Below are 26,838 nucleotides of genomic sequence, written 5' to 3'. Positions count from 1 at the left end.
CATTAATATACCCAAATAAATAGATTTTCCAGCTATTTTTCCACTTCAAAAATCAATAAGAAAAAGATAGAAAAGTAGGCACGTACTTGTTTTGTGTTAGATCAATATCCAACATCTGTTAAAATTTACATAGTGAGAAAAAGTAAAAGGTGTACAATGCTAGCACCTTGAGTGGGGCACTATATTTTCTACTGTGCACGGTGTTATGACTTACCTGATCATTTAAATGATAATCGTGAATAGTCTTTTTTTGGCACCAACAGGAACGGTTTTCTGCTGCCACCCCTTAATGTGCAATATACATTCTCTCAACACTTGTTTTCAGTCTTTAATTTATATGGCTTCATTCTCTCTACCTCAAGTACAGTTTATTTATATAGCCCTTAATTACAAATGAACTTCAAACAATTTTTACAGGCCCACAGTTGACAAAGATTAATGACATTCCCTGATCAAAAAGACGCATTTCAAGGAAAAAACAAATGTTAACAATAAAACACAGAACCAAATCCGTCATCCTTACTTTTTTGGAAAATATTTTGAGAATATTTATTATAAAAATATAAATGTTTCCACTACAAATCCTTTTACATTAGTTGACAAGGCCTTCTACGTTTGAACACGTAAACTCTCACGCAAACATACGGATCAGAAACCAGAGTTGGGCATATGGGTGCATAACAGTATTGCTCTCTCAGGTGTTGCAGGTTGATAAAATGACTCAAAAAACAAACACATAACAATGACACATAAATTACTGTAAGCCTAAAAAAAGCAACAACAACAAAAAACGTGTATGGTGTAATGTTAACAAATAAATAATTATGTAATCACAATTGCGTTTTATTGTAGAAAACAAAAAGCAGGCTGACAAATATAATTCAAAACAAGATAAAGTATAAGATGCTTTTTGTCTGTTTAATTAAAATTGTTGCACAATTTGTAATCTTTTTATACATAGAAAAATTTTGTACAAAGAAGCATGGCATGTATATATTGCAGGATCTGTCGGGCTAGTTGCTATATCGTCATGATGGTTTACATATTTACATGCTAATCAGATCACATAGCAGCAACAGCAGCATCCACAGGTAAAACACTGGATATTCCCATATCATGAAGAGAAATGTTTTTTTTTTTACTTTTTTTTTTTTTCCAAAAGCACTGACGTCATCTCTAGCCACATGGCTAAATTTCATGAAGGAAAGTGCTCAAATATTTGTGAATTAAGTGCATTTAGAGTGCACGACTGTAAATTATTTGTTTCTAAACCAAAAGTATAAAGTGGTACCAGTTTATAGTACTAGTCATGAGTGATTGACCAGAATCCATGCAGATATACCTATTTCTTTCTGTGGACAATCCAAATCTAAAGGTGCATTCAGAGAATCCCTTTCTGGAAATATAGTAGTATGTATGTTGATCTCGTATTTGAAGTTCAAAAGAAAACTTCATACTTTGTAAATAGCAATGGTGCTAAATCCTATTCAGTTCAACAGAGACTTGGGAGTTTACATGGTGATCCCAAAAAATGATCCTATCTAACCATGAGGCACTAGACCTTTTGCCAATAACAGTTCATCTATAAAAATAGAAAACATGTATTTCCTTGGCAAAAGTTAAACATCAACTGTTTATTCCAGAAGTTAGAATAGTTGTATTTGTTTCCGTTATTATTATTATTATTTCTAATAAAGATAACATTCTACCATTCTTCTTTGACCGTTAGAGTTTCTGTGTTGTTCTTAATCTGGACATAATAAATTGATTTTAGTGTTGGTGTTCAATTGTAAATTCCTCCACTTCAGGGCATTACGTATGACTGAAAATCCTGAACTTAAGTACTTTAGGGTCAGTGTTCTTCCATTTAAATCCTGTCGATATCAGCAGAGTGCATTTTGAAGAATAAAAGAAAGTAAAAATGAAGTGTTGTCACGGAAATTATCATGCTTAAAACAAAGCTAACACAGATGTTATCATTTGGCCATCAAGATGTTTTTGACAATATAATTTATTGGGACAACGTATGCTACCTGACCTAGAATCAGGTTTTTTAAAGGTCTGATTTTTAGCATTTTCAGTATATGTCCAGCTGTATTGAGTAAAGAATGTGAGTGTGATTGCTGATGGAAAATTTTCTTTCACAAGAAAATAAACTTAAGTACAAGTTCACCAGAAGTATAAATCTAATATGTTGCACAATATGACTCTGACGGAGAAGTGGGCAAAACCACAAGTTCATTTTATGTCTCATTTTCAACTTTACAGAATATCACTCTCATTTCTCTTACCGTGTGACATCAATTCCGCGCTTCGATCCGCATTGTTCACTCCATCTATTTCTGCTTGTTAGAGGAAAATATAGATCAAATGATGTGTGCATCCTGAGATTTCACACAAAGGTTGCTTGCTGGATAGCATTGACACGACCATAAAAGGTACAATATCTGCTTCTTTCACAATTAACATACATTTGCCATATAAACATTGTGAAGTGTGTTATTGCCCCTGTACCTTCAAAGCTTACTGTTCACTCAACTGTGAGTGAAGCATGGTCATGGCTTCAGAACATTGCAATCTAAACATGATTTACACCATTATTGCTTTTTGTGACAAGTATACATAATCATAGAGATTAGAACAGATTGAGTTAACATGTAGGTAGTTGTAAAAGAATATCAAGACTTCATTAGTCCAGGTTGGGTCCACACTGGATCAGCTGCTGCTGCTGTTTTCCATTAAGAGTCACACAGGGCAGTTTGGCCATGCCAGTATCTTTTCTCACACAGGTTGCTGACCAGGTGGAGTGTGAGGCTGGCAGTATAATGGAGGGAAACATCATCCGCTTATACTGGGGCAGAATGATTTGGCCTTTGTTCCACCTTGCATCCCAGTCCAGCCAACATGTGTCTATCCCTGACCAGTTCTGTTCGACTGTGTTAGTTCTCATGTGCGTATTTAAATCCCAATCTGTCTGTAAGGCATCTCAACTTGAGCATGGATCAATGGAGGGTTCAAGAGTCAGCTCACGGACTCGGAGGGAGTCAGGCCAGTTAACGGACTTGCTAGTCTAGGCTCTTCCCATTCCATATGTTTAATTTCCTATCAGTCATCTGCCATCCTCACGGTGTATACACAGTGTGTAATTGCAAGCAGTTAGCTTAGCTCCCAAGTGGTCTTCCTCTGTTGATCTCATCTTTTAAACAGGCACTGGTCCGTTCTTGTTGTGAGATTCAAGGGCTTTGAGGCTGCTCACGATCTTCTTCTGTGGTCCTGCAATTGTCACACCAACCTTTTTCAAATCCCTAGTGAGGAGAAAATGCGAGAGCAGGGAAAGAAACAGGGAAAAGAACGAATAGGGAGGTCATTTACCAGGCACAGTGATGGAGAGGGACATGACAGAGGGAAAGATTGGGAGAAAAGGAGATAGAAAGTGTGCATTAGTGATGAAGGATGTGACATCCTTGTGACATTTAATGACATGCTCCCAGCACGGCTCCCTTCACTTTCCCATGCAGCTGCCATTCACACTGGACTGCATTTCCCAGAAGGCCAGTGAGCTGCCACTGTTCTGAATGAGGATATGCCTCTACTCTCCATCGCTAATAATCAACAATATAAGCCTGGGGCAATACACTGACAGTTGCAGTTATGACCTGTCACTGGAAGAAACAATCACATGCAATGGTCTTGTTACCGACACTGAATTGAATGAGATTCGGTCAAACGAGCAGGTAGGGACATGGGGAAAGGAGCACAACTGGTACATGTTATATAATTAAACATGCAATTAATGACTATTCATTTAGCAAGACAAATTGCTCGATTAGAGGCACCATTTCACTTCAACTTTAGTTTGAATGAGCAACTCACATCAAAAAGTAAGGGGTAATTAGAAATTCATTGAAGAAGTTGCTAATCTGGTGAGTACATTTAAGTACAATATTAGTACAAGGAGATAAATGCAGTCCAAGTGGGGATATTACAACCTAATTTTGGTATTTTTTTCTTCCTTTTTGAATTTGTTATGTGTAAATTGTTCATTAAGAAGCAGGGCATTGGGTGGGCAAAGCAGCACACTTAAAGAGACATTGCCTCAGTCCGTGCTTTAACACAAAGGGGCAGGTTACATGTAATGGAATGTATCAGTTTTGCAGTATAAAACAGACAAACAAACAATACAAATATAAGACTCGAAGGAACAAGCAGCATTAGTTTGCAAAAAGAGATGATAGCTTGGTTTCCATCCGCACTTCAGAAATGTAACTCCATTCACATAAATTTAAATATTTAGATTCATGGGCATTCCATTTTTTTAAATTATATTTTCATAAATTAACATTCAACATCGAACGATCCTTGCCATTCTAGCCTAGATGGATTAAATGTCTGTCACCATAAATGGCACTGAATAAAAATATTCTAATATTTGTAATTGGACAGACATTAGTATAAAGTGCACATGCATGTTTTCAAAGAAAACATGTTATTTTATTTTGTACTGTGGGATGAAAACTTCGCCATCAAGTTATTACTGTCCCCATAAAACCCAGATGTGAAGACCAATCGGAACATTCTGCTCCTGAGGACGGACTTGGCTGTGCTGCACCACCCACCATCCAGAGTCCGAGGAATCGAAAGGTGAGGAACTGCATGTTAGAGAGTGGTGATCCCCATCGACGGCTCCCATTCTGGGCAAGTTGCTGGTGTGACGTGGACCTCTGTCAGAATCACTCTACTGAGAAACAGCCATGCCCAGCAATGTTAAAAAATGGAATCCCATCACGAGTCACGTCCTGGCTGAAATGCTTTCATACAGTTTTTTTGAAGGGTACTTAGTCAGACAAAGGCTACAATGTGACACGCAAACAATTGAACTGACAATCTGAAGCTATGAACAATTCAAAGATGGAAATATGCCAACAATTAAATATAAAACGCTTGCATGTTGCCTTGTGAGTTCATTTATGTGTTGTCATTTTTCTTTCAATCAGAAACCTCTTGTATGATCTCATATGTCACATGCTACAACCTCCATAATTCATTTTAATTAGCCAGGTCTGTTTGTTATTTTCTCGTTAGTATAGCCAGAAGGAATGATCTCAAAAACAGGATGCATTTCCAAAACAATACCTTGATCTACAAATGTATTTATATAGACCAATGGGGTAGGATTACTGTATACTACAGTGAGAGATTGGTATCTCTAAAATAAATAATTTTCTAAAAAGCTGTCAAATGTTACTTTCCCCAGTGTTTTTTGCAGACTTTCCCATGACCTAAGTAAAATAACTCTGCTGTGTATTTTTATTTGGAATAATTAAATGTGACAATCGCACAGTGTGCACTCTACGGGTGCTGTCTCCTAACCGGATAACACTTTTTTTTGTGAAGGGGGACAAAAAGGCCATCCTTAACCAGTAGAAATACTAAGATATGAACTAAAGCGGCTGATGGATTAGAGCTATGATCATTTCCTATGTCCTTGGAGGGTTTTAAGACTTTTCCAGATTTGCAAAACAGCACAAAGCATGTGTGGGAGGAATCTTTAAGATAAGGTCATGTCCACATGTTTACAGGTATTTTCCCCCTCTCCATTGTCCAAAAAATATCTATCTTAACACATGGGATACTAGTTTTAGGAAGTAGAATTTTAATTTTCGGTACAGCACTGATTTGGAGCAATCCCTAAAAAAAAAGTCATTTTGGAAACTGTTATCTTAACACTATTCTAAGATGAACGAAACAATTTGCGGGAATCACTTGGCAGTAAAACAATTATTATTTTTATTGTTAGATGAATTGATCTTTCATTTTTTATATGTGCCAAAATTTACTTTTATAAAAGAATAGAAAAGAGAATATTCCCTCTCATGTAAATTTGTCCAGAAGCAAAATTGTCCATATCCAAATTCTGCAAAAGTACATAAGCAAGGAAATACTGATTTATGTCTTTCAATTTAGCAAAATGCTCTTAAACACAAAATAAAAACACTATTTCCAGAATCTGCTTGTGCACTGAATTTACATTAGGGTGATGCAATTAAAAAACTTAACTTCTTGTTGATTTGCCATGAATTCTATGTGCATTTAATTCCCCAACATTCCACTAAATCTAACACCAGTCCCTCCAAACTGGACATATGTTACACCAGCAGATGACTCAGCACATGGCAGCCAAGTATGATTACTGTTTGTCGGAGGTCAGAGAACTGCCAACACTTGTGCTGACTATCAAGGACTAGATTAAGTCTGTACGAATCAATAGAATAATCTATAGAGCAATGCACAGTCCCAGTCAAGGCTACTCGTTCTGTAGCAGCGGTGCTGTTGGCCTTGGTTGAAATACCTCATCTTTCAGAGGATTAATACTGAAATGATCCAATTTACCATCTAGCTGCTGGGGAAAAATGTAAGGCGATAGGATTTGTTTCGTACAAGACTGCTCTTGTATGGTGTGTTCTGTCATCTGTGAGTCTGCAGAGTAAGCTCTTTTATGAGTTGTTGACTTGGGATAACTTATTATTGATGAAACATAGGTATTAATAGAAAAGGCATGATAAGTTTGCACAGAACACACATATTTTTGCGTTTTTCTTGTGAAAATTGTTATTTCTCTTTGTAAAATGAATGTATATTTGTTATTGAGGTCATACTTGATCATAAAACAGCAAATAAAAAGGTAAGAAGACAATCTCAACATGACTTGATCTTTTTTGGTCGATTCATAACTTTCAGAAAAAAACTACTTGAAACTTTTTTTGATTTGCTTTTTTTTCATTTTAAAGAATGCGGCATTCTTGCATACAAATCTGACAAGCACGCCTGTATTTTCATTAGCAAAGGCCTTCTTTGCTGTTCTTTTCAGTTGTCAAATTTACCCTCATTCCATCCATGAATAGTTTCTCTTCTATTCCAATTGCTCTGGTGGAGCTCACAATTCCCCACGACTGTATCTCTCTCAATCTCAATTTCTGTTTCTCCATTTATCGCTTCTTTTCACTCCCACACCGTCTACCTTCATAATCGTACTAGAGCCATCGAGAGCATGGCGAAATGCCTGTCATGATGAGTTCAAATGAGACCTTTAGTAATGGCTCCATAGCTCTTTTAGCTTTTGATGAACAAGAGAGAAGGATTGTGTGTCCTTTATCAAAAGACTTTATAAATTCCCAGTAACGCTTGCCTCACAATTTGGGCCCTGTAAAGGCTATTGACATGAATAGGCAGAGTAGCCCTGTGTGTTTGTGTCTTACTCTGTAGAAGACTTGGCCAGGGTATCGCAGGAGCTGTAGCTGACCCCAGAAAAGGCCTCATTGCAGGGCAAGGTCCTCATTCCATCCATCCAGTCCCCCATTGAAGGAACCTCTGAACTACTTCTATCCAACAACAAGTTGGCAGGCCTGTGAGAGAAATTGGGAGAGAAAAATTTTCATATATTTATACGTATGTATGTGTGTGTAACAATGGAAAAGACAAAAAGGATGAGAAACTGAGAGGACAGAGAAAATGACATCTCAGACAGAAAAAGGAAAAGAGCAATATGTCTAAAGTCGTGAGTGGGTGGTGCAGTGACAGACAGAATCTTTGGCTGCCAGATCAGAGAAACATCAAAAGGTGAAAGACCCAAGGAAAGAACTAGAAGGACTAATTTGTGAAAAGAAATCTAAAAATTCACACTAGAACTACACAGAGTAAGAACTTTTAACTAGGTGTCATAAAAAAACTATTTAAGTGGGAAGAAAAAGTCAAATAATTAAAACGACTGCATTGTTTCGACAAGTTTATTCTAAAGGTTTATTGATCATCTCTGTGTATTTGCTCTTGTTTGACACGTTCTCCTAAGATCTCTTCCCCCCCTTTATCATCTGCTTTCTCCTTGACTTTCCTCTGAGATGTAAACTGCAAACGACCTTGTTTTCCCTGTCTTATCATTCTCTTTGTTTGCTCTGTTGTTGTATTTTCACACAAACCCAAGGCAGGATCACAAGTAAAGGAGCTGGTAGCGCTGAGCATGATGGCAAAGGGAATTTTAAAACCCTCTGCAGACCTTAACACTATCAGGGTAAAGAAAAGACAAGACCGAAGTAAAACAGATATTTTTAGACTATAAACATGATGTGCTCTTTACATTTTTATTTTCCTCCCTTCCACACTATTTGTCATCTCTCTTGCCCTCAAGATAACCTGAGCAGTGTAACTCTTGTTTACAGTGATCTTTAGGGAGGAGATGAGGTAAGCAGAAGAACTTGTGCAGGACAGCGGGAGAGCAATTCATCTCGGGTTGTGGTACTGGGACAATTCCCATGAAGTCTCTCAGAGAGGAGAGGCTGATACTTAACGCTAGCGTTGGCCCTTTAAATTGGATTTCTGATCTGCCTCTGTTGGATATGATGGATGTGTTGTAGTGTTAATCAGTACTACTCAGGTGGTCTGAAGGAAGCTATTAACCTGAAATACTCCAGGTGTGACATTTTGATTTTATTTCACTCGTGCATGCAATATTGGTATGCTAAATATTTGATTAATATTATATGGTATAATTGAAATGGATGTTGACAATGCCTTACCAAAGAAACATTAATGTATTTATTAATTGGATATTTTTTTCCATAGACCTTAACAGAAAATGTTTTATTATTCAGTCAATGACCTATATTGTGTTGACTTAGTTTGAACATGTTATCCCATTCACGTCTTTCAACTTACTAGGTTTGTTTCCATTCATACTGGTTAGTCCATTCTATCAATTGGCTCCCTCCACTCCCTCCAGTTGTTTGCATTTAGTGCAGTGATTTTTTTTCAATGTTGTTAATGTTGTTGTTGTTTGGAAGTTAAGAAATGTCATCACATTTCATTCACAATTTGGCTTCTGATATGTAAAATTCCAAATATGCGCACAAACAATACAGTGTCTTGAAAGCAGCCACAGATTGACAAAGTAGTTTGGTTCACTAATTAACATAATTTGTAGAGCACAAGAATCCATTATTCAATGATGCCATTGTGGAATCTCTGCTTTGGTGTGACTGTACAGCCGGCATGATGGACAGTGCCCTCCAGCCCTGTTTGGACTGTTGTTGGCCTATAATTAGTCTCTGACAACCAACCTTGACCCACTGACCTCAGAACCTCCCCATGCAGAGACAGTAAACTCTGACTGGGTCCCACCCCTGAACCCTCCAGATGCTATATTCTAGTCCCAGACTCCGGTCTGGGTTTGAGGAAGGGGGGGTCCTGCTCCATTAGCTAGCCAGGACAGCTCTGTGACAAACGAGGTGTGCAGAGTTGAGTGCAGCTGCTTCCACTGCGCAACTGCTGCCACACACACACAAGCGTACACACACACAAACTTCCCATAAATCAGCATGCTAGACTCTGTCGGGCAGCCGGTGCTCACCCAGTGTTAAAAGCCAATCAGGAAAATTACATGCAAACTCCAAGGGACCTATTTTCACTTTCTTAAGAAATCATTAGTCAATGTTATGAGATTTGACATCTCCATAATACCACATGCGTCTGCTGCAGACCCCAACGCCTGCCCTCCTTCCTGCCTAAACTGACAATTGTACAAGGACTGCTCTCTTCCATCATGGCTCTACAGGACAGAATGGTTGTACCATGAAAAGAACAATGTAGAATCAGTGTAAAAAGAGTAAAGAAACATGGCTGTAAATAGCAATAATGAATCTAATTTAGTTTAATGTCTAAATACACTTTACACTTTTCCCTGTGCTTTTTTAGAAATAATGTTGATTGTTTCCGTTCTTTCATATTCTGAGACAAATATTTTACCATTGAGGTGTTTTTTTTAAATCTGAACATTTCATGTGTAGAAACATTCATGTGTATAGGTTCCACTATACACATTTCCTTGTTGAAATTTTGAACATCAGTCTTTTTGGTGTGTGTAATATGCAAATAATACAAAATAAAAAAATAGACTGTTTGAACAAGTAGTCAAAGACTACAAATCGTGAAAAAGCGACATGTACATTTTTGGAAAATACTGACATTGGAATGGCCAAATCTGTACGGCATCCTAAAAAAAGTGAACAGAAAAAACGTATGGATGCTATGTGTTGAGCTTTGCAACATCCCACTAAACTTAAATGAACATGATTGAGTTAAATTCCAGCATTTATCCTTACCTTGATGTTGTGTTGGCAGTAATTTTCAGACTACTGGGGTTGCGTATGAGTTTATCAAGTATGCTGACTATCTGTTCAAACTTGGGCCGGTTGTTCCTTTCTTTTTGCCAGCAGTCTAGCATCAGCTGGTAAAGTGTAGCAGGGCAGTCCATTGGTGGGGGAAGGCGGTAACCCTCATCTACAGCCTTTATTACCTTTATACAGGAATTAAAACAATAAATATTTATCAAAGTATGACACTACCACTGTAGAAGCTTTTGCCAGTAGATTTTGTTTGCTTTGTCAGTAAAAAAAAAACATGAATATACTCACATCTTGATTGGACATCTCCCAGTAAGGCCGTTCCCCATACGACATTACTTCCCAAAGCACGATGCCATAACTCCAAGCATCACTCGATGATGTAAACTTCCTGTAAGCAATTGCCTCTGGTGCTGTCCACCGGATTGGGATCTTTCCTCCCTGAAAAAAAAAACAGTAGTGAGGGGATGAATAAAACTGATAAAGATTTTTCTATTGAGTTACTGCCAACATTATTGGAATATAAAAGTTAAGAAAACCTAAAATGGGCAACAATTACAATGCAATTCATGAGGTTTTTACAGCTGAATTGTGTCTAGTTGGACTAGATTTACCACAATCATACAAAATGTTGTGCTTGGCCTTCAAGTGTCCTACCAAAATATGGTGATTGAAGCGTATGTATAGGCCAGTCAAGCTTTTCCACATGGGGCTCATTTCGGCAGTTCAAAATAGTTAAAAAGCTCAACCGCAAATATTTTGCAAAGGGTTGAAATAACATCATTGTCTAATTTTCTTGATAAGGACTTTTTTAAAAAAAAACCTTTTCATAGGGTATGCTTATTTTGACTCATTGGACAGTGCTTGATGTCCCTTTGTCTGTAATATGTTGACAGAATGCCCATGATTTTCTTCCGCGGCCTATACACAAAATTATCATAGCGGGCTGGATCAGGACCAAATTTGACACTTGTGATGTAGATATTCACTAAAGGTAAACCTTGCGGTAAAGCCACTGTGTGGATCGCAAAAGCATCTGAGTCACATATGTTTAACTTTAAAGAACATTATAAATTAATTTCCCCTCGTTGCCATGTATTGATTACAAAATGAAGGAAACATTATTCAAAAATAACATATTCATGAAATGTAATATAAAGTTTCCTTTAACATTTCTTATTGTAATGTCCACATCATTTCTCATTTTAGCTGGGAAACAGGACAAATGAGGGACAAGGGGCTAAGGGAGGAAAGCTAATGGCAGCCAAAACTAACACATGTCATCAGCCAAGTCTAGTCAGTTCATGCTCGGTGGTGTGCAGTCACACACACTTCTCTACAACAACAGGCACTCCCGGAGCATAAAGCAATCACAGTGAGAAGTATCTGACACAAAGAGAAAAATAATGAAAAACTAAATTGCACATTTGTGTGCATTATGATATTTGATAATTGATTTTGAGGTCCAGACAAGACTCCAATACAAGCAAACATAATAACTACTCATCTAAATGAATTTGATAAGTTTCCATTGGTCAAATGTATCATTAATTGTTCAATTTAAACTGTGTATTGTTGGGATTTCTCCGGGTACTCCGGTTTCGTCCCATATCCCAAAGACATGCATGGTAGGCTGATTGGACACTCTAAATTACCCCTGGGTATGGGTGTGAGTGTGGATGATTGTCTGTCTACTTGTGCCATGTGATCGACTGGCCACCGATACAGGGTGCCCCTCGCCTCTGGCCTGAAGTCTGTCCAGCACCCCAGTTCAGAAAATGAGATGAGATGGGATAATTTGATATTATAGACGTTCAATTTGAAGTTGGAACCTGCCACTCGATTGGATAGTGATGGTAACCAATGAGTTGATTGCAGTATCTTGAGAGATAACGGATAAAAATAATAAATGAAAAATGATCACTGAAAACAAAATGAACTAGGGTACTGAATAATTTGCTTGATGAATCAGGAAAAATACAATCCAGTGTGAAGCATTGTCAGTTACTGTAACATGAGTATGTTTATTTTCAATTATCATTCCACGTTTTATACTGTATTTCTAAGAGGAAGCCAAATGCCACCCTGGCTGTTTATTTGACAAGCAATCATTTGGTCTGCAAATTGCAGCATATTTAAAAGGGACTAGTTGCAAAAATTAGACTAAATTATCCCATGATGCAAAATAACACAGCTGCAATTCCGCGGCATGCCAGGCCAGCTGGTATTTTAGATGGAATAAGAGTAAAATATTGGCACACATATTGTTTTTTGTTCCATCATGAATATAAATAAATCCTTTGCTTTTTGGCATACATTATTCATCTCAAATTGTGTTATAATTAAATGGATGTAATGAAAATTATGCGTTACCTTCAATTTACATTCTACATGAAGTACTTCGAAGAGTAAAACAATTCTTCATTTATTAGCTCCTGTCAGAAAGTTTTAATGCACGTATATTTCAACTCACCCTTGTGGTGTAAGCCGCCTCGGGGTCATCCTCCAGGACCCTTGACAAGCCGAAGTCTGACACTTTACACACCAGGTTGCTGTTGACTAAGATGTTTCGGGCAGCGAGGTCTCTGTGAACGTAGCCCATGTCTGACAGATATTTCATGCCTGAGGCAATGCCACGCAACATGCCAACCAACTGAATTCCAGTGAACTGGGCATCATGCTTCTGAAAAAAAACAATGAAATTAATGTCTTCCTCCATTTTTTTTTCTTACAGGTAGCACAACAGTAACCTTTTAAGTTAATTGCATGACACAAAAGCTAAAAATAATAATAATAACAAAACATCGTAATTAATAACTATGTACAGTTTTCATTGAACTCATTGGCTACCACAAACGCTAGACATCCAATTCATTTTGACTGGGAGAGGTTGGCAGTGAATGGCCGCTGCCTATACTGCCAGTAAAAGTGGTAAACATGTTTATGATACATTTCATAGGTATTTGTTATTTGCTACCGAGGAGAAGAATATGGTGTAAAGCAGTCAGTGAGTCAATTTTCCGCATATGAGTGATATTGTGTATGGCAGTGTAAATGTGGTGTCTTCATATCACATTATTTTCAAGACAAGTATAAAAAAAATCATCTTTGTTGTTTTAGTTTGTTTATAAACCCGACTTGACCATTTCATTTCAACAGCAGCAGTTAGTGGCCAGGCCACCTGGAATTGTCACTTCAAAAGCCTTCTCAAATCAGACATATGCTATAATGCATAAACTATGAGTTGGTGTGTGTGCGCATACGACACATCTATAAAGATGAAGTGCAGGCCTTGGGCAACATGCCAACAAACAGCTACTCCTCCAAGATGAACTATGATGCAGTGCAGACGTAGAAAAGGCCTAAAACATGAGTGTGCATGCTTTGATGTCAATGTTATGACTTGGCTGTCATGCTTTGTCTAATTTCAGTAGGGCGGATCAGCTTTTTTTTTTTAAAGCAGCACATAAATGGTCAAAATAAATATATGTAAAATAATGTATATATATATATTGTAGTTGTAGTTTGTGTACCCTTGAATTATTACACATTCATCAAGCAGGGAGGGGATTTTTTTTAAACTATTTTATATTGGCCAGCTGAATTATCAGGATAACCAGTACAGAAAATGAGCATGTAATTTAACAAAGAAACATTTTGAAGCCACGGAAAGTATGTGCTTAAGACACACTTTGTTGTGATTATTCACTTTCTAATCTTGATATGTTAAATGAGTCCATCTCTGCAATAGAAACATCTGAAAATTCATTGGATACTCACCCTTAAAAAGCTGTCTAGTGAGCCATTCTCCATGTATTCTGTGACAATCATGACAGGCTTACCTAAAAAAAGAAAATTCAAAAATATTAGAATATAAATTCAATTTATTTGCCAAACAGATATCATTTGTGTAGTCCTCAATAAATATAGAGGATGAGCTAACTCAGACGATACACCGTTTTTCCCCCTCTGTTGAAAAAAGTAAGGGACAGCCTGATGGAAGAGTGGTTAGCGTACCGGCCTCACAGTTCTCAGATCGAGGGTCCACCCTGTGTGGAGTTTGCATGTTCTCTCCGGGCTTGTGTGGATTTTCTCTTGGTAATCCAGGTTCCTCCCACATCACAAAAAACAGGCAGGGTATGCTCGATGTGGCCCATGACTTGGATCAATTTAAAATCCCGTTCTAACCAAATTCAAACTAATAAAGACAAGTTTTACTCTCCAAACTTAATAGCTCCAGAAGGCCAGCAATCAACAGTGAAAACTTCGTTTCATACTTCAGTCAGCATGAGGTTTATTTCTAGGGGGGAAGAAAAACCCCACTTTATGCACCTTTTAAACCAGTCATTGTTAAATCAACAGGCTTGATGTCAAGACTTGTTGTGTCCCAGATGGCTTTGTTGTCAGTGCTTCACTCTTGACTTGCCATCAGCCATATGCTTCATCTCCATTCTATCCTGATGAATATGCCACTCCTCCCCTGCCAAATCATGTGTGAACTGTTCTCACATCTGGATTGGATGTGGCACCAGTGATGGAACTGCATGCTAAATCTAACAAATCTATCATCGCCGATGAAAGAAATAATATTACCTCCCCAGTCATGATTGATCGCTTTAATTAAATCAAAGCAGGCTGAAACTGAATACATATCAATTACAATTTGAGGAATATGTCATCCAGTATTTGATTCTGAACTATATAAACCACACAAGTTGGCTGGCTCATTCATTCATACATCTTCCATAACACGCATCCTTGAAACGGTTGGGAAAAAAATTAAACACAAGATGCTAGAGCATATCCGAAAGGCATTCCAAAAAAAATGCATGGTAGGCTGATTAGGAACTCTAAATTGCCCCTTGGTATGGGTGTGCATGGTTGTCCGTCTCCTTTTGCCCTGCGACCGGCGGGCCACAGATTGGGGTGTCCCCCGCCTCTGGCCCGGAGTCAGCTGGGATAGCCCCCCGCAACCTTTATGGGAATGCACGGTATGGATGATGAATTGATGAATAATCTTCACACTACTTTTGCAGTTAATCTTATTTCAAAACTGATCTATAAATTCCAAACTATCCAGTGCAAATAGATTGGACATCTTTCTCCGTCATTGGCACTGAAACAAGATGATGAGTTGAAGAATCACTAAATAATGAAACCCTGTTCAAGTGATAAAGTTAAATTAACTTCCATTATCATTGATTAAAAATGCTCTAGTTCCATTTTGTGCCCTAGATCATCTAATTCGCCATAGTTTTTCTCAAAAACCTCACAAAGCTTACTTTCATAATCGTAGTTTATGTATCTGTGCTTTAACTCCTTCAACATGGCCGATTGAGTTTAATAGACGACAACTTTATAGTAATCTAAGTGGAACACGCATCTATCCAGGTTTCTCCCTTGTGTCTTCAAGCCTCTTCGTTTCCACCCTTTTTCTCTGTTCGCATTGGCAGCAAAGATAAAGGTCCTACAGCCCCTTTGTTTTGTGTGTGTGTGCATGATTATCAAACATGCACATGAGTGTCTTTGAAAATATGCAGCCTGTGGATCACCCAAAAACAGCGAGGTAAATGAAGTGTGAAAGTCTCAGGATTACGAATTAACAGGAGCAGTTTAATAAATCACCGGCAGGGGTGTGCACTTGTGTGATAGGTGCAGAGCAAATAACCCCAAAATTGTGCCTTGCATCCGGGCTGCTGCAACCCATGAACATATGGTCTGGTGATCCCTCCAAATGTTCACTCTAGTACACACATGCATGGACACTCATTGGCCATGAAAACGCAAAGGTAAAATAAACGACTTCTATATAAATGGGTACATTTGCAATTTTTATTCAGTGTCCAGACATCCAACTCATTTAAACTTGGAGGTATGAATGTCCTTGTTTTACTGCCAAAGAAGGCACTGGACAAACATTTGTTCATTCATCCACTTCTAGTTCAAATGAATTGAATGACTAGCTTCGTGAATGGTACCCAATGAGTAAAATGTTATTATAGAACCATTTTGAAAATTCTGCACACAGGTTGAAGTGGACTCATTTATAATAGGAAGTTTGTGCTGCTGCAAGCATAAAAACAACCCACTCCTTTCACCGCTAGTTAAAGCTTTTTTATGTCGCTTACTCACATTTTTCTCAGCGACACAGCGGAAAAGGAGGAGCAATTGCAATGTAAGACCAGCCTTGTCACTGTGATTGGCCAGTGAGGCAACTACAATGGCCATGACAGGTGATAGAATTTGCAAAATGTATTTGCTTTGAAAAGAATATCAAAAGACAAATACTTCTATTGTAAACCTGGCAACCAAAGTAAGTACACACATACTGGCTAACTAAATCGTCTAACGTCATGCAACAATGGATTACCCTCATTAACTCAGTAGTGGCCAATATTGGTGATAACACACAAAATTTTGACAGGGAGATCTGGCAGCAACCGTTCGATAACTCCCAGGTGCCCAGTCAAATAGGATTGACTATCCATCATCGATGGCAATGAAACAGTATCATTCATTACCATTCATCCTAGCTCAACTATTATAATTTGAAATATTTTACTCTCATTGGCAGTGAAAGAATTTAGCAGATCCGAAAACCAGCTCCTTCGTCTTGTTTCAAATATTATACAAATTTGCATGTTTCTTTTTAGGTTAAGACATTGACTTGAGGGGATGAAAAGTATGTTCAGCAAAGTCAAACTACCCACCTGAAATGAATTAAAAATTGGGTTTTTAAACAAGTTAGACAGTGAGATCACATGAGATAAGAGAATTAGAATGAGGGAGATTAAGCAAGGGAAAGCAAAAATTGAGGACAATTAAGTGATGAGAGGCTCTTGGTGTTTTAGTGACTATTCCAGTGTTTCTTAACAAGGCCGGTGCCTCGGGGAAAGATTGAAGGCCAGGCATGTTTCTCAGCGACAAAGTTCAGACTCATTATTATTTTTTTTCTCTTGAAGCCATTTCTTTTTAAGGACTCCTTCTGTGCACCAATGATAGTCCTATAAGAAGACCCATAGGGGAGCAAGCAAGAGATATGGATTTATGCCTGCTAAGGACACAGCTTTGATCAGAGTACATTGATCTGCAGAGATTTACACCACAGCAACTCGATAACACTGCTGTGATTTTTACTAACGTGTCAGCCACTTTAGGGCCATTTGTCAAAGATGTTTTCAGATCAAAATCGGTAAAAAGACTCTAGAGACAATGGATCTGTTGTGAAATGTGGATACAAATCATATATAAAGGATTTTTCTACTGCATTAATAAATGTAACATGAAAACATTTTTATATACTTTACTACTGAATACTTTTTACTTACTGCGGGTCACTACACCTTCCAGCCTGATGATGTTGGGGTGGTCAAACTGTCCCATGATTGATGCCTCAGCAAGGAAGTCCCGCCTCTGTTTGTCTGTATATCCACCTTTTAGAGTCTTGATAGCCACACATATCTCCTTTTTACTGGGAAGCTTCAGGCGACCGCTGCACACCTCACCAAACTCACCTAAAGGTCAAACCAATTCAGTTTAAAAACATTTCACAGGTATGACACATTGCACTTTGCTTGTTGACATCATTCTATTGTGAGAGTCGTGATTAAACCAACAATGTGTGTTCATTAGATACATGTGGTCTGAGATAGAGTTATTAGATCACAGTTGCAAAACTCGCCAATTCGGGTCTGTTACATTATTTTGTATGGCCCACCCAGGATAGTGAAACATGTGCTTAATCTTCATGTTTTTTTATTTAATTTTTTGACGAAATTTGCATTTAAAATAAAACTTAAGTGTACAAAGAACAATTGAGGACTCCATGAATCAGACATTATTCACTTATTTACCCAGTATTTTTTAAATGTTTTCAATTAAAATATATATTTCAAAAAATGCAGTTTTTAAATGCAAGAATTAAAGAAAAGGAAAATGTACCGTTTTTTTAATGAAGTCAACTACATGAAAACTAATGAAAAACTAATAAGAACAAAAATCTAGATTAAAAAAAATACTGACACTCCTTCCTTAGACTAATCTAATAATGCTTAGGTTGAGGTAAGAACTGACAATTGGGTAATGATCTAATCTACATCTTGATTAATACAAATAAAAAGACTAAATCCAGTTATTGACACAGCCTATATTGTGTGTTAGTACAACTGGATGCAAGGTGACTCAACATGCCTTGATTAGATTTCCTTGCTGGTGAGGGGATATGCACATGTTTACTTCATCCTGTGCCAGTGTGTTAGTTTTGCACAATAAACAGTAAGTGGTGCAGACAGACTGCATGCCTGAAATGCAACCATCAATGCCGCAGCTGGCTACAGGGATTTGGCCGAGCTTTAGACAAGCGGATCAAGAATGTGTGCTCGACAATGTATATGCATATGGAGTGCATAGTGATGTCAGAGTTGAGACATTCGTAGATCTCTCGCTTCCTCTGGCCCACACTATAATTTCCAAGAGCAACTATGGAACACAGAGCACGGGTCAAAATCTGGACGTGAAGCAACGGGGTCTGGAAGAATTTAGGCTGAAATAATTACAACCTGTCTAAATACCAACATCATGCCTGGTCTTTCCTGCACTGGTCCGTCCAGGAGTGAGCAGACCAGACAGGGTAAAGGAGCTCTTTTTGTGGTCACCCCCAGAGAGTGGAGATCTCATTTTAATAAGGCTTGATTAGGGACACTCATTCACTTCCTGTTTTAAGTTGAGCTGGGTATCTGACTTTGAAGTGAAAGTCCCATGTCAAAACACACACACACACATCCACACACAAAAATATGTTCTGTTTTTTAACACACAAACACTACTTTGTAGATCATAGTCTGGTTGACCTGACTTAGAATTTAAAAGTGATAGTCTCTCATTTTAGATATACAGACAATTAGAATAACTCAATTCTGTTGCAAAACACATCAATGCAATGTATTAATGTGTTGAACACATTTTAAAGCAACGTGTAAATTAGTGCACCCTTTTAACTAGTCTATAATAAAAATTGAATTAAAAGTTATATGTAGTAAGGGGCTCATGATTTACAGTAAACTATGGTAATCCATAGCGTAAATTCTTTATCAAGCACTAAATAATTGTTAACAAATGAACATATAATACAATTTTGAGGAATAAAATAGTATAGGGTAAGTTAGTTTTATTATAGGTTATCGTCATAAATCAAAGGGGGCATATTAGGCTACTGCAGCCCTGAAACATTTTAAAACACATTTTCTGTCTTTAAATACAAACATTTATTTGGTAGTGAATGTATTGCCATTTATAGGAAGGAAGAGGTAGTATAGTATGCAGTGTATACACTTTTTCAATTTGGCAGTTTTATTTTAATCTGTTGATTCTTACCGGCTCCCACCACTTTATCAATGGCTATGCAAGATGCATCCAGTTCCTTGGCAAACTCATGCACCGCTTGGCTTGGGTCCTCATAAGTGTGGGGATCAACGTAGGTCTTAATACCTGGCAGACGCACTAGAACAGGAAAGAACAGGCCCCCAGCACAAGGCCATTCAAGAGATGTCACTTGTTGAATAAATACTCACAATGTCTAAACAATAACTCATTGAAGCACTGTGCTTTAATCAAAATACCCCCTTCTCCCCCAAAAAAATAATGAGATGCTCCCAACTTTCATAATGATCTCATCTTTTTGTCTCAGTGGGCTTCTAACATGTCAAGATACGTGTGGATATTTTGCAGAAGCCAGTTAATACATGTAACACATGTTAAAACAGCCTTACAGATGTTTTAAGATGATTATAAGAATGGTACATGTCCAAGTATAAAAACAAAAAAACGAATTTTAGGGAAACTCCAGATGCAAATAATGCTTTGTGGCTGTTCATTTTTGTTACATTTTGTCAGCTTGGCTTCAGTGAAGGAGAAAGAGGAAAGAGATGACAGATAATTGCCAGTTTTGCGCATTGCAAAACCTTCCTAATAAATTCAGCATTACCTCAGCGCCCAGTTGTTTTCTTTCAGATGAAATTTAAGCACTTTAACTAGAACCAAAATGCAAGCGAGTGTTGCTTTAAGACTTCTAAAAATGTCAAGAAAGAAAATAAAACTGTCTATTTAATTGGACTTCCCTATTGGATTGTTTAAGGTCATAACTTGACCCATATAAATAATTCATGAGTCCAGTTCCTGCTACTGTCTTGGGTAGTTTGGAGGCGTTTACCTGTGAAGGTTAAAGGTTACAACATACGAAGGAAAAAGCAAACATTACAATTGAAGTATTTTTCAGTGCTGCAGCCTGTGGCAATACTACTTAACTCATTGGGTCCCATTGATGGAGCCAGACAAGAGTTAGCTTAATTACAGTTGCTCTAAAAAGAAACCATTTTTATGTATTTACCACACAGTAATGTGGCAATATTACCATTAGTAACACTGAAATTAAGGAAACACAACAACAGCCTTCCAACGTTTTTTGAGAAACACAGTATCTTCTGTTCAAGCTTTGGTATTTTTTTTCCCATCAAATGATTGTTTGTTTAGAAGTGTGAAAATATTTGAGAGAGAAACATCTACAGAAATGAAACATTCAAGCAATTTATAACGCGACCAGCTAATTGGAGTTCAGTGAACCGAAAGCGGAGACAGGAAAGATTGGAGAAGAAAAACAGTACTTACGATGGCCGTTGCCAAAGTGGAGTCTTTTCTCATCAGGATGTTTGGATTTGCTGTGGCAACAAAACCTGCCAAACCAAATAGAAAAAGGTCAGAAGCTGTGCCACGCTAATAAGGCTTCACCCATTGGTCCTCTGTCGAGTGTGTATGCATGTGTGTGTGTGTGTGTCAAGAAGCGTGTGCGAGTGTAAAATCCCAACCCTTTACGGACTGTGGGAAAAACTGCTAAACCTACGATTAGAAATAGCTTTATCAAGAAGTTATAAGACTCAATACATTGTTCAAAAATAACTACAATCCCATTGTGCGAGAAAAAAATGTAGATAAAGAGAAGGCAAATGGACAGACCTGCCAATCAAGACGTAAAGCAGGACAGTGAGCAGGATGATAGCCACTGCAGAGGAAATGGCGATTAAAACAACTTGGCTACTCTCACTGGAGATGGAGAAGGCTGCTGAAAGAGGCAAACAACAATATTGTAATGAACGCTTTGTTCCCAGAAAACACAAAGTACAATGCAAAGAATAAAAAAATAAGTAAATGTATATACATATTACACCCATACATACTATATATATCCACACATACATACTATATATACATCTACAAAGAATGGTCCCACTGTCTCAGGCCATGCTTTTTCCATTATGGTCACCACTTACAGTCAGGACTTGTCTCAAACTGAAAACTAGGGCTGCTGGCTCCATAACCAGCTGCTGTGCGGGCTCTGATCTGCAGCAGGTAAGCAGTGTTGGGCTTGAGACCATTCAGAGTCACATTACAACCCCGAGCCCGAAGAATTGTGTAGCTGGTCTCCTGCTCCTCCTAACAGACAGAAAGACAGAAATTAAAGACATACCCTTGGGTGTAAATATTAATGAATACAACATGTGCAGTGTGTCATCTGAGAGTGTGGACGGCCATCAGTGCACACACCCAAACAATGCAGACATTTTGACAGCTTTCCTTTATCTGATGAATTATGGCCTCTATATTTTACAGCTTCACTCCTGCTGATCACGGCTGATAAAGCAATGCAAGAACACTGAGCTTTCACCTTGCAACCAGATGTGGAATCTTGATTGAAAGATGAAAATCATACTTTAAATTTATTCCGATTCAGTGACAATTTTAGATGATAACATAGAATGACTTGTATATTAACATGTCGATTAAATGGAGGGGCAGGCTTCTTATTTTCAACTTGTTAGGACTTTTCCTATCAAAGAATCACTACTTTTTTTTAACAATGTAAAAAAAATTGACCATTGAGAGGATAAGCCGTATGGAAAATAAATGAAGGAAAGTGGAAAAAAAATATAACAAGTCAAGATTTTCTTTAACTTGTACCCCAAAACAATGAATGTGCCCTTTATAGGGTTACAGGAGCAAATATTTTGAATAAAATGATACTAAAGGTAATATTTAACATTAGACACAATATTTAACATTTAAAAATATGAAATAAACTGCACTTGTCTTGAAAAATATAAAAGTTGCACTTGTCTTGAAAAATATAAAAGTTGCACTTGTTTAAAAACTAATATTACCTGAAGGTTTAAATACCACTGGTTTGTATTTGATAATTATTTCTTATAAATACCAGTAAAAAAAGAGTGATACTTTTACTACACTTCTGGAAACAGTAGTTTAGGATAGTTAGTCATGCACAAATATAATTATTGTATATTATTTTTGGTTTTGCTGAGAAGATCTTAAAGTTGTTCTCATTTATTTCACTGTCGTTATCACTAAATTGACCTTTCCATTTTAAATGTATCACAGCCCCTCACCAAGCCCCATTAATATGCCATTTAGAGGAATTACTACATGATCTTATGTCACATTTCTCCACCTTTGCCTCCTGGTCTCATCTTGAAACTGTGGATAAGACCAATATTACTAAAAAAAAAATAGTATCGGATGATGAACTACAGAGATAAAGCAAGGTTAACAACCACTCAGGGATTAATTTAACAATCCTGAAAATTAGCCTTGTATTTCTCAACTATATAGCCATCCCATAAAACTTCAAATCGTGTCAAGACAAAGCTGAATCCTCTTTTAACATTGTGGTTTGTTTACAGGCTTTCTTAGTGAATGGCACAGTCAAATATGAAAGGACTTCACGCACAGTAATGGGAGGATTAGAGTTTTATAGTGCACAAAGCTTTTTAAACTGGTATGTGTGTGAGGAGGTAACTGATACACCAGGCCTGCATCAGGATAACTCTTCATTGCGACTATAAATCGACTCGCGGCTTGTCACCATTCAATGGTCAGGCCAGCATGGGATCCTTTTAAAATCACACACAGGTGTGGTAAGATGACCTGTGTGTAAAGGCGCAAAGCATAGCAATGCAGAGTTCTTTGATTATGGGGTATCCGTGGGTGCCTCTCACCAAAGCACTATGTAGAATACTGCCCTAGCTGAATTGCCGCATTGGCAATCCAAACAAAGCTGAAGCAAATTATTGCCTGCATAAACATGCACACAAAAATGCTAAACAGGATTCCTTCCATGTATAACCAAATAAACACATGAAACTTATGCATGTGAAAGACTGTGCTCTAGAGATTGCATGGATAACCCATTCAAGAAGTGACCAGAAAAATAAATAAATAACAGCAACAAATCATAGAGTGTATATCTTAATATTTAAAGCTATTATACCAATAGTTAAAATGATGCAGGTTAAAGTATCAAACAGGCTTTTTTTGGGCTTAAAAAGCCCACCAAATTATTTTGGGTAGCAAAAGTAAAATAATTGCATTGATTTCAGGTTTTTCGCTAAAATAAAATTAGAGCATTTGCTCAGTCAAAAATAATCTGAGAATAGTATTTGCTGATTTTTAAAAAATAGATGACTATGTACTGTGTTCCTCTTGTTTAATTTAAATCTGACTTTTGTTAAGTTGGTGTTACAGAAAATTAATGAATAAGTATACTATGTAGGATATCAAAATATATGACAATCACACACACACATGTACACAAGAGCAAAGGCAAGATGTTTTGGATATCTAGTGTCGTCAATTGCAGCCAAAATAGTTAAATAATTACATGGGCTGGCCATCATCAAAAGTCCACCAAAGTAAAACCCTATCTTCAATGTGGCCCATGCCAAATATGACAAAAAAAATAAATATTGTTATTTTTCAATCATAATCCAAACCGTGCATTTTACTAAGGGTTGCTGGAGTCTATCCGAGCTGACTTTGGGTGAAAGGCAGATTACATCCTAGACTGGTCGTCAGTCAGCCGTAGAACACAAAGAGAGACAGACAACAATTCACACTAAGAATCATACCTCCACCGAGCGGAAATCGATCCCACGCTCGCCTGCACCAAAGTCAGACGAGCGAACCACTGCACCATTGTTATTTTTTTCGCACCAAAGATTGTAAAAAAAGTATAACCATTTTTTGGCTTAAATCCTCCTCAATAGTATGATTAAACATTCTCTTTAGGCCCATGCTACACAAGCTGCATCTTTGGGGTATTCTTTTCAAAAGTCTGGTAAAAGCTTTATCTCTGATAAAATGCATCTGCTTAAAAGAGAACGATTAAACTATTTCAAGAGTGATCCATCACAGTAGTAGAGACTATCATTGAATGTGCTGAAGTGTAATGAGTCTTCATTCCACACTCCTTTTGAACATCATAGACAATTGTGTCCTCCAGGCAAAGAGGAAAAGGACATCCAGATTTCCGCCAGCTTGAAGCCGAAAATCTTTGATGATACATTAAGTGTCTTAGTGCTCGTGGCACCTTGGGTAACTTGCACATCTGTGAAAGTACCATTAATGCTGAAAAGCACTTCCAGGTTTCCCAGCAACATGTGCTGCCACCCAGAAAACATCTTTTTATGGGTCGGCCTCCTTATTTTGGCTAATACCACCAAGTTATTCTTGCCACTGCTGCTTTGTTTTTTATTTATGTCACTTTTTTTACCATCCTGTCTCCTATTAAATTTGTGCATCATATAATCATGTCTGGAACTACAATATGAATGTATTTTTAACACCAATAACATTTGTTTATTTATGAAAAGTGGTTGATTAAGTTACAAATAGTTCAAAGGAAATTTGGGTGTCCTTGTTTGCCGATCTGCAAAGTAGAATACCTTTTTATGAAGTTTAAAAACTTGGCTACAATGGAAAATCTTGGCTACAATGGAGAATCCTGGCGAATGTGTTAACATTTGTTTGCTTGTCCTTACGTTTCCCTAGATGTTACTAACAAGAATTTATGCAAAGGCCCAGTACTATACAATATTAAAAAGACCCATTTTCATTTCTACATCATCTGGTAATGAATTAGCATTTTGTGGTTTAGTGGGGCGCATGCAAGAGTGTGTGAATGAAAAAAAACACAGTATCAGTCATTAACTTTTCCCCTTGCTGTCTTCCAGCCGTGTATTAGCATCTTAGGTAAGGGTGGCTGAGCAGGGAACGGAGTTTAGAGAGGAGACTGCTTCTGTCTGCCTACTAATCAAGAGATTAGGGGCCAGGGTTGGCACTGAAGCAAACTGTGATCTGGGAACACACGCATTTTATTCCTTTACTCTTGCTCACACACATACACACACTGCCCTCACACAGTGAATCTGCTCGAGTGACTAAGCTCGCGTCAACGGCTAATTTCACCATCAAATGTCAGCTATGGAGCAGCATTGGTGCTGAAAGACAGCATAATTCGTTCTGTGCTAATTTCCCTTACAGAGGAATGAACAGCCCCGTTTACAGTCTGCCATAAAGCATAAAAGTCCATTAAGGAGTAGGGAGGACAAGATGAGAGGCAGAACATGAAACATAGAAAAAAAGGTAGGAATAAGTAATGGGGAGCGATATAACCGAGCTGCAGTGAAAAGCAAAGATAAACATATGAAAGATAAGATGAGACAAGGTTCAGTGGTAGCAAAAGCAGGTGGGGATGTTCAAGAACTTTGTGGCCGATTTTAATTGGATATCCTCGATAACATCATGCAATTTTCGGAAACACAAGAATCATTTAAATGTGTATTAATCCTTTACATTAGGGTATAATCTTACTTCCCTCTATTTTCTTATTACATTTAACCTTCATCCCCTTTTCTCAGATACCCAAGAAGCTTACTAGTTAGTTTTTCTACGCAGGTGTTTGAAAGCCCCTTCAACTAACTAAATTAAGACGAATGATGTTTTTGATGCACCAAACTCATTTTGCCAAAACACTTGAATACATGAATCAATTTGCTGAGTTCATGTTGTGTGACACACTTTTTCAAATGAGTAAGAAGGTGGGCAATCGAAAAAACAAAGTTATACTTATTTGTTATGTCAACAACTTCTATCATATGATATATATTTTATTTTAAACACGATATTGAAATAAGACCTGCATGAAAATGGTATTCAAGAAATCCAGTCATCCAGTAAAAACCAACCTTTTCATAGTATTTGATCTCGTAGTCGAGGATAATGCCATTCGGTCTCTCTGGCTCCAACCATGACAAGGAAACACTATTCCGTGATGTCTTCTCCTTTTTGATTACTATCACCGGGGAGGGAGCTGGATAAAAATACAGAAAGAGAAAGATTGAGCATGTGAGACTTTAAGATCCCCAATATAGAGGTTCAGTTGAAGTTCAGTTGCCAGTGTTGCATCCTGGCAATTGTCTATGGTTCCTGTTAGGCTAATTCAGTTTGCTGGCCAGTGGGGCCACATTAAAGGATAGGGCCCTGGATTGGGGGCTGTATATGGATCATTCATACAAAGCAGTAAATGCAAACAACACACACATACACACACACAAACACACACACACAGTTCTCATGTAAAGGCAGAGAGACTTGAGAAGACAATGCTTAGATATCGTAATTCAGTACAACTTGTGCATGTATACCAACAACATGGAAAAAATGATCCCTAGTTAAAGATAAATAATTTGGGATAAGAAAATAATTTTGAGTACACTCAATCTTAATTTGTCAAAGTGTGAGACTTTTTTCAATAGAATGTACA

At 37.6% G+C, this 26,838-nt stretch overlaps 1 protein-coding gene across 5 annotated transcripts in view; it reads right to left on the bottom strand.

Moving 5' to 3' along the window:
- Positions 1–2,218: 2,218 nt before the first annotated feature.
- Positions 2,219–26,838, bottom strand: part of epha3 (eph receptor A3) — a 70,328-nt gene continuing 45,708 nt past the window's right edge. For 2 of the 5 annotated variants that reach the window (XM_077727387.1, XM_077727393.1), the window contains 12 exons: positions 26,261–26,385; positions 21,494–21,656; positions 21,180–21,285; positions 20,835–20,899; positions 19,545–19,670; positions 17,501–17,686; positions 13,953–14,014; positions 12,646–12,855; positions 10,464–10,613; positions 10,152–10,345; positions 7,257–7,403; positions 2,219–3,305 (listed from right to left, as the gene is read on the bottom strand). In XM_077727387.1, the coding sequence (XP_077583513.1) occupies positions 3,200–3,305; positions 7,257–7,403; positions 10,152–10,345; positions 10,464–10,613; positions 12,646–12,855; positions 13,953–14,014; positions 17,501–17,686; positions 19,545–19,670; positions 20,835–20,899; positions 21,180–21,285; positions 21,494–21,656; positions 26,261–26,385 (1,640 nt within the window). In that variant the 3' untranslated portion in view covers positions 2,219–3,199. Of the gene's footprint in view, positions 3,306–4,616; positions 4,739–7,256; positions 7,404–10,151; positions 10,346–10,463; positions 10,614–12,645; positions 12,856–13,952; positions 14,015–17,500; positions 17,687–19,544; positions 19,671–20,834; positions 20,900–21,179; positions 21,286–21,493; positions 21,657–26,260; positions 26,386–26,838 lie in introns of all 5 variants that reach the window. The other 3 variants (XM_077727392.1, XM_077727391.1, XM_077727390.1) reach the window with 3 other exon arrangements.

This window comes from Stigmatopora nigra, chromosome 11 (assembly GCF_051989575.1).
Source record: "Stigmatopora nigra isolate UIUO_SnigA chromosome 11, RoL_Snig_1.1, whole genome shotgun sequence".
In the NCBI taxonomy this organism is placed as follows: domain Eukaryota; kingdom Metazoa; phylum Chordata; class Actinopteri; order Syngnathiformes; family Syngnathidae; genus Stigmatopora; species Stigmatopora nigra.
Note: the sequence above shows the minus strand (reverse complement) of the source record. Positions and strands in the feature narration are given on the sequence as shown.